Source organism: Sarcophilus harrisii, chromosome 4 (genome assembly GCF_902635505.1).
Source record: "Sarcophilus harrisii chromosome 4, mSarHar1.11, whole genome shotgun sequence".
NCBI lineage: Eukaryota > Metazoa > Chordata > Mammalia > Dasyuromorphia > Dasyuridae > Sarcophilus > Sarcophilus harrisii.
In genome coordinates, this window is record NC_045429.1 from 415,630,895 (window position 1) to 415,644,065 (window position 13,171).

Here is a 13,171-nt window from a genome sequence, read left to right on the forward strand (position 1 = left end):
TCATTATTTATGCTACCCTTTAGCAAGATATAGTGCCCTTCCTTATCTCTTTTAATTAGATCAATTTTTGTTTTTGCTTGATCTGAGATCAGGATGGCTACCCTTGCTTTTTTGACTTCACCTGAAGCATAGTAGATTTTGCTCCATCCTTTTACCTTTATTCTGCATGTATCTCCCTGCTTCAGGTGTGTTTCCTGTAAGCAAATATATTGTAGGATTCTGGCTTTTAATCCATTCTGCTAATCGCTTCCTCTTTATGGGGAGTTTACCGCTTCACATTTATCGTTAAAATTACTCAATTCTATATTACTTGCCATCTTGTTAACCCCTATTTATGCTTTTCTCCCTTCTTTCCCCTTACCCCCCTTCCCAGTATTAAACTTATGAGCACCACTTGCTTCTCACAGCCCTCCCTTTTTAGTATCCCTCCTCCCCACCTTAGAGTTCCTCCCCCTATCATACTCCTTTCCCTCTCAGTTTCTGTATTCCCTTCTGCTTAGCTTATTCCTTCCCTTTTCACTTTCCTTCTCACTTTTCAATGAGATAGGAGAAGTTTCACCATATATTGAATATGTCTAAAATTTTTTCTCTTAAAGTCAATTCTTATGGCAGTAAAATACCTACTATATTCATCCCCCTCCATTCTTTCTCTCAGATATAATAAGTTTCCTTTGCCTCTTTGTGAGATATAGTACCATTTACTACCCTTTTTCTGATACAATGTCCTTTCCACCTCTAATTTCTAGAACAAGGTATACATGTATTTTTTATACATCTTTACAGCAGAAATATAGTTCCCAAGATTTCTTTTTACCTTTTTAGGTTTTTCTTGAGTTCTATATTTGCAGATCAAACTTCTTGTTAAGTTCTGTTTTTTCACCAAAAATAGGTGAAATTCACTTATTTTGTTGAATGACCATCTTCTTCCAGGGAAGAAGATGGTCATTCTGGCTGGGTAAGTTATTTTTGGTTGCATACCGAGTTCCTTAGCCTTTCGGAATATCATATTCCAGGCCCTTCGATCTTTTAATGTGGATGCTGCTAGATCTTGGGTGATCCTTATTGTGGCTCCTTTATATTTGAATTGGGTTTTTCTAGCCGCTTGGAGTATTTTTTCCTTTGTTTGAGGGTTCTGGCATTTGGCCACTATATTTCTTGGTGTTTTGGTTTTAGGATCCCTTTCAGTGGGGGATCCCTTTCAGTGGGTCAATAATTTCTACTTAAAAGACCAGAGCTGAATGAAACATTTGACCTGCAAGTACAAGATTTAAAGGAAATATAAAAAAGGTGAAAAAGAAACAAGAAAGAGAAAACCTAAGAAATTTAGTAAGGTTAAACTGTTTATGTTTCGGTATGGCAAGGTAATATTTGTAACGCTTAACTTTTATTATATGTGCAAAGGAATATATTTAGACAGAGGGTGTAAATATAAGGTGTCTTTGATGGGATGATACCCATAAAAAATAAAAGAGTGGGGAAAAAAAATTGTACTGAAAGAAGAAGGAGGGAGGATATTGAATGGGGTAAATGATTCCATTTAAAGAGGCATGAAAGTGCTAATGGGAGAGAAGGTGAGGATAGGGTGGGGGTGGCAGCAGGCCAATCTTAAATCTTACTCTCATCAAAATTGGCTCAGAATCAATAACATTCACTCATTTGGAGATAGACATCTATCTTACCCTATATGAAAATAAAAAGGGATGGTAATAATAGAAGGAGATGGGGAGATTGATATAAGGGAGGGTATATTGGAGGTGATTCCAAGCCAAACATTGGTGTTTTTTGAGGAAAGGGCTGGGGGAAGAGGATGTGGTAAGAGAGGAGGATAAGTAAGTATGGAGGGAAATACATTGTCATCATAACTATAAATGTAAATGGATGAACTTGCCCATAAAACAAAAGCAGATAGAATGGATTAGAAATCAGAATCCTATAATATGTTGTTTATAAGAAACACATTTGAAGCAAGAGATAGACATAAGGTAAAGGTAAGGGACTGAACCAGAATCTGTTATGCTTCACCTGAAACAAAGCAGGAATAGCAGTCATGATCTCAGAACAAGCAAAAATAAAAGTAAATATAATTAAAGAGATAAAGAAGAAACTATCTTATTGAAAGATAACATAGACAGTGAAATCATATCAATATTAAACATATATGCACCAAATGGTATGCCATCTAAATTTTTGAAGGAGAAGTTGAATGACTTACAGAAGGTAATAGATAATAAAAGTATATCAGTGGGGGAATCTTAATTTTTCCCCTCTTCCAACTAAATAAGTCTAACCAAAAAATAAACAAGAAAGAAGTTAAAAAGGTGAATAAAATCCTGGAAAAGTTAGCTGGGAAAGAACTGTAGAATATATTGAATGGGCATAGAAAGAAATATGCCTTTTCTCAGTAGTTCATGCCACCTACACAAAAATTGACCATGTATTAATTAGTACTAAAAAACCTTACAACCAAATGCAGAAATAATAAACACATCTTTTCAAATCATAATGCAATAAAAATCACTTTCAAAAATGGACAAGGAAAGAGATTAAAAAATTGGAAATAATCCAATCCTAATCAAATGGGTAAAACGAGTCATAGAAACAATTGATAATTTCATTAAAGAAAATAACAACAAAATTTATAGGACACAATCAAATGTTACTTAGAGGAAAATTTGTATGTTTAATTGCTTATATTAGTAAAAATAGAGGGGGGGGGATCAATGAGTTGGGCATGTACCTTAAAAAAAAAACCCTAGAAAAAGAAAAAATTAAAAACCCCTAATTAAACCCCAAATTAGAAATCCTGAAAAATCAAAGGAAAGATAAAATTGAAAGAAAACCATTGAACTAAAAAAAATAAAACTAGATGATAGTTTTGTGAGAAAAAAAAATCAATAAAATAGATAAACCATTGGTTAAGTTGATTTAAAAAAAGAACAGAAGACCAGATTGCTAGTATCAAAAATGAAAGAGGTGAACTTGCCACCATAGAAGAAGAAATTAAGACAATTGGATGGATATCTACAGAAATGTATTTAAGTTATTCAGATTAACAGAAGAAGAAATATAATACTTACATAGCCAAATTTTTGAAAAAAGAACTTGAAAAGGCTATCAGTGTGCTTCTTAAGGAAAAATTCCCCAGGACCAGATAGATTCACATGCAAATTCTACCAAACATTTAAAGATCAATTAATCCTAATTTTATATAAATTATTTGGAAAAATTGGGGGAGCCAGAGCAGAGAAAAAAAATCATAAATCAATTTTCCTAACAAATATTGATGCAACGTTTTTGTTTTTGTTCTTGTTTTAAGTATTTATTTGTTTATTTTATTATGGCTTTTTACTTACAAAACACATCCATGGGTAATTTTTTCAACATTGACCCTTGCAAAACCTTCTGCTCCAAATTTTTCCCTCCTTCCCCCCCACCCATTCCCCTGGATGTCAGGCAGTTTAATACATGTTAAATATGTTAAAATATATATTAAATCCAACATATGTATACATATTTATACAGTTATCTTGCTGCATATGAAAAATCGAATCTAGAAAGAAAAAAAATACCTGAGAGAAGGAAAACAAAAATGCAAGCAAACAATAACAGAAAATGCTATGTGGTGGTCCACACTCAGTTCCCATAGTTCTTTCTCTGGGTGTAGATGGGTCTCATTATTATCACAGAACAGTTGGAATTGGTTTGAATCATCTCATTGTTGAAGAGAGCCATGTCCATCAGAATTGATTATCGTATAGTCTTGTTGCTGTGTATAATGATCTTCTAGTTCTGCTCACATCACTCAGCATCAGTTCATGTAAGTCTCTCCAGGCCTTTCGGAAATCATCCTACTGGTCGTTTCTTACAGAACAATAATATTCCATAACATTCATATACCACTACTTATTCAGCCATTCTCTAACTGATGGGCATCCACTCAGTTTCCAGTTTCTTGCCACTACAAAGAGGGCTGCCAGAAACATTTTTGCACATGTGGGTCCCTTTGACCCTTCTTTAAGATCTCTATGGGATATAAGCCCAGTAGTAACACTGCTGGGTCAAAGGGTAGTTGCATCGTTTTTAAATAACACACTAGCAAAGAGATTATAGCAATATATCATAAGGTAGGATTTATCCCAAGAATACAAGGCCAGTTTAATATTAGGAAAACTATTAGCATAATTGACTATATCAATAACAACATCAACAGATAGTATATAATTTTCATAGATGCAGAAAAAGCCTTTGACAAAATACATTCCCATTAAAAACATGGGAGCATAGTGGAGCATACTTTACAATGACAAATAATATTTCTCTAAAGCCATCAGCAAGCATTATATGTAAAAAGTTACAGGATACAAAATAATTCCATAAAAATCATCAGCATTTCTATTTATTACCACCACAGTTCAGCAAGATATTGAAAGAGAAATTACATTTAAAATAGCTCTAGATATAGATATAAAATATTTGGATGTGAAACACGGTTGTCTAGTTATCTAGATCTCAAACTGAATTATAAAGCAGTAATTATCAAAACAATCTGGTACTGGCTAAGAAATAGAGTGGTGGGTCAGTGGGATATATATTAGTATCATACTACTCTAGCATATATAAATCCAAAAATCCAAGCTTTTGAAACAAAAACACATTTGTTAAAAATTGCTGGGAAACTGGAAAACAATATGGCAGAAATCTAGGTGTAGAACAACATCTTGCATTGTATTCCAAGATGAGGTCAAAATTTATGTAATTTACACATAAAGGGTGATACCATAGGCAGATTAAGAGAGCAGTGGAATAGTTTATTTGTCAGATTTATGAAAAAGAGAAAAATCTAGGACCAAAGATTTGTAGAGCATTGCAAAATGTAAAATAGATAGTTTTGATTACATAAAATTTAAAAGTTTTTGCACAAGTGAAACCAATGCAAAAAAAAATTATATGGAAAGAAAATTTGATAAGTGATCAAAGAATATTGATAGTTTTCAGACAAGTCAAAACTATCTATAATCATATGAAAAAAATGTTCTAAATCACTGTTGGTCAGTAAAATGCAAATTAAAGCAACAAGATACCACCTCATAACTATCAGAGTGGCTAAAATGATAAAAACAGAAAATGTTGGATATTGAAGGAGATCTGAGAAAACTGGGACACTAGTGCACTGTTGGAGTTGTGAATTATTTCAGTCATTTTGGAGAATAATTTGGAATATACCCAAAAGGCTATCTATTCTCAAGAAGCTTATACTCTGTGGATAGGGGTTGGAGTTGTGATTTCATTGGCACAGGGAACACTCAGGGAAGGAACTTGTCAGTAGAGGTTATAAGTTAAAGTCTTAGATGCCTCACATGGAGAAGGGGTTGGGGAATGTGTGAGGTGACTTTGGGTTTCATAGGCATTGCGCTGAGTCAGGGCTGGGACTTGAACTATAACAGATTTTTTTTCAGTGAATTGTTATTTAAAAGGTCCACCTAAATGTATGCCCTGGAATGCCTTATTCTACGTTTGACTTGATCAGTGCTTAAATGTTTATTTGTTGAAAGAGAATAGTATGCTAAAGTTTGAGATAACAAAAATAATAGAAGAACCTGTCCTTTTATTTGAGCTTATCTAGTTGGAAAAACAACATGTGCAAGAAAACACAAGAATATAGTGTCTTGTTTAGGCAAAATTACACTAATATTCACCTTGGGCTCCTGAAAAGATTGTAGAAATACAATCATTAATCTTTATTTTTCAGACATGTTTAACAGGTTTTTTTGCAGGCCAGAAGCACACCTTTAGTAGCATTTTCTTTATTCTGATTGGAAATGGGACCCCAGGTAATTTAGTCCTGTGAAAAGAATTTGAAAGTAATCTTCCCTTATTAGGGATGACAGTACATTCCCTGCTGAAGATGTTGAGTGGTAATGTGTGAAGCAAGCATTTTGGCACTGCAAAAACTTGGAGTATGAAGAGTGGAAGGAACAGGCCTTCATTTTCTGTCTGTCTCTCTTTCTGTGTAGGATGTTGAACACCAGCAGTTTGCTCTGTGACTGCCAGCTGAGGTGGCTGCTGCAGTGGCTAGTGGACAATCACTTAGAACAGGCTGTGAATGTGAGTTGTGCTCACCCTGAATGGCTAGCTGGGCAGAGCATCCTCAACGTGGATCCCAAAGACTTTGTCTGCGGTTTGTATATTTCACTCACTGTCTAAAGTCCAAAGAAATAGTGACCATGAATCTATAGAAATGTGTTCTTACCTGCCTGATGTGTATAGTCTGGGGTCTTACTTGGGGCTTTGACTAAAACTTGTATTATATCTTGCCATATTTAAATATTTTTCCTTTAAAGTACAATGGAAATTTTACTTTGTTATATGCTCAGATGATATGAAACTTCCAGACAGATTGATCTGTTGTGCAAATTACTAGTTTCTTTGATCATTTCCTGTATATTTTCAAATAACTTTTTTTAGTACAGGCTTTTCTTTATGAAATAAAATAAGAGCTTGCTCCTCATTTTGCCTAGGAAACTAGCATCGTGTGTGTGAAGATTGCTTAGATTTGTATAGCAAATGGTGAGACTAGCTTAGAATGTTGGCCCAAAGTTGTTTATTCTTCTGTCCAGCAAGTTGATGATTATTAGAAAGGTATGGAAATGCCATCTAGGAAGCAAGATTAAGGTTTGAAGGCTCAAACAAATTACAACAGGAGTATACATTTAACTGTTTGTCCTTTGTTCAGTTTCTAGTTGAATTATTGATTATTTCAAAAAACAAATCAATTAATGTTTGGCTCCTGTTACTTTTTTCCAGATGATTTTCCTAAGCCCCAGATAAGGACACACCCAGAGACCACAATTGCTTTAAAAGGAGTCAATGTGACCCTTACGTGCACTGCGGTGAGCAGCAGTGACTCACCAATGTCAACTGCATGGAGAAAAGATAGCGAAATCTTGTATGATGCTGACATTGAGAATTTTGCTCGATATCGCCAGCAAGGTGGAGAAGCCTTGGAATACACTACGGTTTTACATCTTTTCAATGTGAATTTCACAGATGAAGGAAAATATCAGTGCATTGTTACTAATCACTTTGGTTCTAATTATTCTCATAAAGCCCGATTAACTGTGAATGGTAAGAAATTGTTTCCTTTGATATCTTTTAAATTTGAGAATGGTTAATAACTTATTCTTTTAACTTTATTCACTTGACCAAGAAAATTAGATTCTTCTTGATATATGGGAGAATATTAGTGTAAGGATAAATGTTTGTGAGGGAGTAGGTTCCCTAATTGAACTTACTTGTCTCAGGAAATTTATTTGTTTTTTGCTGTATGCAAATCATGCAGCTCGCAACACCCTGATGGTCTTCCTGCATCATCACCTCTTGACCACAGCATTTCTCCACTAAGTAGGATTTGTGGGGGTGAGAGCACCAAATGAACAATTTTTTTTTTTTTTCCCTGAGGCAATTGGGGTTAAGTAACTTGCCCAGTGTCACATAGCTAGGAAGTATTAAGTGTCTTGAGATAAGATTTGAACTCAGGTCCTCTGACTCAAGGGGCTGGTGCTCTATCCACTGTACTAGCTACCCCAACCTCTGATTTTTTTTTTTTTTTTTGCAACTTTATGAGGAAAACACTCCTTTTGTAGGTGAAAACAACAAGAAAAATACCTTGTTCCAAGTGATTTTAAATTGTGTGTGTGTGTGTATACATGCATACTTATACACACGTTATACACACATACTTATACACGGACATACATGTGTGTACATGCATTTTTGAATATTCTGCTTTCCCTTCTGTTAGTAAGAGTAGGTAGCTACTTTTAGAAGTTACTATACCTCTCCACTGCAAAAATTCAGGTGCTGGTGGTGCAGAGGATAGAGAGTGGCACCTGCAATCAGTGGACCTGAATTCAAATCCAGCCTCAGACATTGACTGTGACTCTGCACAAGTCACCTAACCTCTGTCACCCTTACAGTTTCCTTAACTGTAAAATGGGATTAACAACAGTAGGGAGAAGGTTTTGCAAGGGTCAATGTTGAAAAATTACCCATGTATATATCTTGTAAATAAAAGGCTATTAAAAAAAAAAAGTAGGGAGGATCAATTGAGATCATATTTGCACTTAGCACAGACTCTAGCATACAGTAGGCACTATAAAAAACATGCTTCCACTTTTCATTTCCCCCTTCTGTAAATGGAAGGATGAATGAGACTCTATTTTGATTTAGTAATCTGTGAGCAGTCAGGTTAAGTGTCTGCCTGTGGAAAACAAAGAGAAACCATTTCTGCCATTATGCAGCTCCTTGTCTATTGGGGAAGACAAAGGAGATGGCCCTGGCAGTGGGAGCTGACGTGGAAGCTGAGAAAAGTCTCCTGGAAAAGGAGATATTGGAAGTGAATCATGAAGGAAACTGAGGGGCCTGGAAGAACATTTGTAGTGGGGTGGGCAGGGCAGAGTCACCGAAATATGGGAGATGGCCTGCCCCAGGCTAGGAACAGATCCACATAGCTGGAGGGGAAAGAGGTGCTAGAAATGGATGGAGGGAATTGAGGCAAGGCCTGTCCTCAGGGAGCTCCCCTTCTGATGGGGAAAGATGTCCTATGGAAGAAGGCAGCAGCTAGCATGATGTGCAGGGGCTGACTACAGCACGTGTGAAGGCCCAGTCATCCTCAGAGCCACGGGCAGACAGGTGACAGGTATTCCAGGGTAGCTAGAGGGTCATGGAGAGAGCAGGCTGATGAACACTTGCCTCTCTGGTATTGTTCTGATTGATAGAGTTATGTTCGTTCTGAATTTGACCCAATGACCCATGCCAGGGGTTTTGGTAGCAAGGACTCTGGGTATTTTGTGTCTGTGACTCCTGAGACTGCCTTGCTGGCTAGTAGGGAGCTGCTGGAGCCTCAGCTCCTCTAGGAAGGTTGTGGTAGAATTGGGCTGGTGAGGGCCAGAGGCCAGGCTGGGGCAAGATACTTGTGTTTATCAGGTTCTTGGAAGCCCCCAGAGTGCGAGGGGCACGGTCTCAGACTGAGTTCATACTACCTCCCATTTTACCTGTCACTGCTGATCCAGAAGCACAAGCCAAGGGTGTAGTAAGGATGCCAGTTTTTCTCATGCATTTATATTCCTCATCTCATTCTCGCTATGAACTTTTTGGGTACAGAGCTGCCATCATTTCTGAAAACCCCAATGGACTTAACCATCCGTACCGGAGCCATGGCCCGACTAGAGTGTGCTGCAGAGGGTCATCCGGCTCCTCAGATCTCCTGGCAGAAAGATGGTGGCACAGACTTCCCTGCGGCCCGAGAGAGACGTATGCACGTTATGCCCGAGGATGATGTCTTCTTCATTGCCAACGTGAAGATAGAAGACATGGGAATCTATAGCTGCATGGCCCAAAACATTGCAGGCGGTCTCTCGGCAAATGCTACCTTAACTGTGTTAGGTGAGCTGCTTTTCCCTGACTCGGCGTGTTTGGCTGAAGCCTCCTTACTCAGGAGCTGCCTGGGTCTTGTGGGAAGGAAGCCTCCTAAGTGAGACATCTTCATTCCAAGCCGGGCTGGGAGCCTGGATCTCCCGGCCCTCCTTTGGGGGAACAGAATTGGGGGGATCACGTAGTCCTAAGGGAGAGGTTAAGAGGTGGGAGTCCTGTTCTCTCATAAGATTTTGCTATTGGCAAAGGACAGACACACACACACACACACCCTTTTTTTTTTCTAGCTTTAGGCAAACTTTTTGGCTTTCTGATGGCTTTTCTTGATTATATTGGGATTTGAGGCAATGTTGCACCAAAGAGCTTAAAAAATATTAATGTTCCTCTTATGATAGGTGTAAGTCGGGATGCCAACTTGAAATGTCATTCTTTTTTCCCTTCTAGAAACACCTTCTTTCATCAGACCTCTAGAGGATAGAACTGTAACCCGAGGGGAGACCGCTGTCTTGCAGTGCATCGCTGGAGGAAGTCCAGCTCCTCGCCTCAACTGGACAAAAGACGACGGTCCTCTGATGGTGACGGAAAGACACTTCTTTGCGGCAGCCAATCAGCTTCTCATCATTGTAGATGCTGGGCTGGAAGACGCTGGGAAGTACACGTGCATCATGTCCAACACCCTGGGCACGGAACGGGGTCACATCTACCTAAACGTCATCTCCTCCTCCAATTGCGATTCGGCACAAAGCAGTGTTGGACACGAAGATGACGGCTGGACGACCGTCGGGATTGTCATCATCGTGGTGGTGTGCTGTGTCGTGGGCACCTCTCTGATCTGGGTCATCGTCATTTACCACATGAGGAGGAAGAGTGAGGACTACAGCATCACGAATACAGGTGAGGGGTGTCTGGAGGCAGGGTCATCTCCTAGGTTTTGGTACTTGCTATGTGGGGGAATGTTAGGAAATATGAGTGATCTAAGGGATACAGGGAGGAAAAGCATTTTTCTTCTAGAGTTTTTTTGACTTTGATATGTCAGGGTCAGGAAGTTTGTATCTGTGGAGCATTCTGAAGTGAATATTAATGTTCCAAAACTTCTCCTTGTGCATAGAACAAGTTCCTGACACTGTGCAAGTTGAGTTGTGATTTTACTGATTTTACCCACTGTACTGAGAGTCCAGGAGAGAAGAGTCTGCCTGGCAGACAAGTGGGAAAAATCAGGGATGATAGAATTCTTGCTATTCCCCCCCCAACTTGTACAGGAGAAAAATAGAATTAGTAACTGCCCAGTGGTGATAATTCTTAAGCACAGTTTATAGGCTGGGGTGGGGGTAGGAGTGTCAGTAAACATTTATTGAGTGCTTACTGTATATCAGGCCCTGTGTCCAGGGTCAGAGATCAAAAAAGAGGCAAAAGCCAGTTCTTGCCCTCAGGGAGTTTCCAATCTATTGGGAAAGACAATATGTGAACAAATACATATGCATATGTACAGAGCATAATTAAATAGGAAATAACTTTTAAAAGGAAGATAATGGAATTAAGTGGGGTTGGGGAAGACTTCCTCTAGAAAATAGGATTTTAGTTGGGATTTCAATAGCAAACTAGGGAGGTCCAGTAATCGGCAGAGGAGGGAAAGCACTTTAGGCCCCAGGCATAACCAGAGAAAATGCCTTGAGCCAAGAGAGATGTGGTAAAATTGCTGGCACCTGGAAGACAATTCATTTGGCTAATGATTATCGGACACATCTTGACATGTATCTCTATGCATGCTCAGTGATTTTCTGAGTGCTGACTTGAAAGTTGCTTGTGTCCTTATGTCCACAGAAGAGCTGAATCTGCCTGCTGACATCCCCAGCTACCTGTCTTCTCAGGGAACGCTGTCTGAACCGCAGGAGGGCTACAGCAACTCGGAGGCCGGGAGTCACCAGCAGCTCATGCCGCCTGGAAATGGATTCATGCATAAAGGCCCAGAAGGTAACTGCACCTGTGAAGTTTTCATTCCAGCCTGGCTTGAACTTAACTGGTACATGTTTCCTTCAGTATACAAAAGACATGTTTGGGGAAAGTTGGTTTGAAAACATTTCTGTGAAGTGCATCTTTTTTTTTTTTTTTTTTTGCATTATTTCAAGAATTGAGTGCCACAGGAAAATATCTCTATTATTTAAAAAAAAAAAAAATCAGAACCACAGGTTTTGAGCTCTAAGGCCCCTTTGAGTCACCAGTCCAACATCCTCATTGTACAAACTGAGAGAGAGGGAGTGACTTGACCATGGTTTCACAAGTAGTGAGTGATGGAGCTGAGACTGGAACCCAGATCCTCTGACTCATATCCATGATTGCTTTCAGATAGAACTCCTTGGCAGGCAGAGATCACAGGGTCCTAGATTTAGAAATACCTAGCACAATTCCTTCATTTTATAAAGGAGGAAACTGGGGGCCCAAGAAACTTACCTCAGACTTAACCAGGGTTAATTGTGGAAGCAAGATTTCAACCCAGTTCTTTTCTGACTATAGAACTAGCGTTCTTTCTGCTGTGTCCTGCCGACTCCAGGAAAGAAAAGCTTTAATTGCCAGAAATAGAGAAGAGATCCGCCTGTGAGGGTCAGAATGAAGCTTTGGCTGGGCTTCCAGGCCAAAGTGTTATCCTAGGAAGGTGGAAAATGTGTTTAAAAAACTGGCCTGGTAACCTGTCTTGTGGAGTTTGGGTTTCCTTGTAGGTTTTCATGAAGAGCTCACATTGCCAGTTTAATGCAAGGGTTTTGTGAAATGAGCTCACAGCTCCTCCTTCCTTGCTTTGTTTGCATGAATCAGAGCTGTGTCTTTGGCTGCCATGCCAGCTTTGTCTCAGCTCCTTGGTTTTCATCATAGTTTCACAAAGTTGTGATAGAGCAAAGAGATGAGGCTGTGGCTGCTTCATTTAAGTGAGGAATGTGGTGGCTTTTCTTGTTATTATCAGGTGGCAGCAGCAGCCGGGTGATTTGCTCGGATTGTTATGACAATGCCAACATATACTCCAGGACCAGAGAATATTGTCCATACACCTACATCACCGAGGAGGACGGGCTGGACCAGACGCTGTCCAGTCTCATGGTCCAGATGCCCCAGGAGGCTTGTTTGGCACATCCTTCCCCAGAAGCTGTGGCTGTGGATACCTTGACATCTTCAGGAGACAGAGACATGTCTGTCTACCTCACCAACCATGACAGGATAAATGAGAAGGCACTTGTATCCTCCACACAAATGAGCAATGGTAAGGCTTATGTGATACTTTTTCCTTCTCTGAAGGATGACTTTCTTTCCCTTGAGTTAAAATTTAAATCTAGTTTAGCCTTGTCAATTGCCATTGCACAAAATGAGCTGGTTTACTAGAGTATTTGCCACATTCATAATGCTGAATTTCATGCAATAAACTAGATTTCTGTTTTTGTAGCTCTGAACATAACAAGATGGCACTATTTAAAATTCACAGAGTATATAGGAATTTGGGCTTAGTAGAAAAATGTGTGTGTTCCCCTTTCTTATCTTTTACTTTTAGTGAGTAAAGTGCAAAAATTGTAGTAGAAAGGTTAAAATAATCTTTTTTTGATGGTTCCATGGAGAAGAAGAAAAATGTTTCATTTAACCATAGCAGCTTCTAGATACTGTGAGATAAATGTGAGATTTTTTTTTCACTTTCTAGTTTTCTGATTTCTCTTATGGGATATGCTCAGGACTTCTGTGATTTGGGGGCGAGAGACAATAA

At 38.9% G+C, this 13,171-nt stretch overlaps 1 protein-coding gene across 1 annotated transcript in view; it reads left to right on the forward strand.

Moving 5' to 3' along the window:
• Nucleotides 1–13,171, forward strand: part of LRIG2 (leucine rich repeats and immunoglobulin like domains 2) — a 47,447-nt gene that overhangs the window by 31,433 nt on the left and 2,843 nt on the right. Inside the window, exons 12-17 of the mRNA XM_031967317.1 lie at nt 6,015–6,178; nt 6,805–7,125; nt 9,163–9,444; nt 9,877–10,326; nt 11,254–11,403; nt 12,386–12,679. Of these exons, the coding sequence (XP_031823177.1) occupies nt 6,015–6,178; nt 6,805–7,125; nt 9,163–9,444; nt 9,877–10,326; nt 11,254–11,403; nt 12,386–12,679 (1,661 nt within the window). The remainder of the gene's footprint in view (nt 1–6,014; nt 6,179–6,804; nt 7,126–9,162; nt 9,445–9,876; nt 10,327–11,253; nt 11,404–12,385; nt 12,680–13,171) is intronic.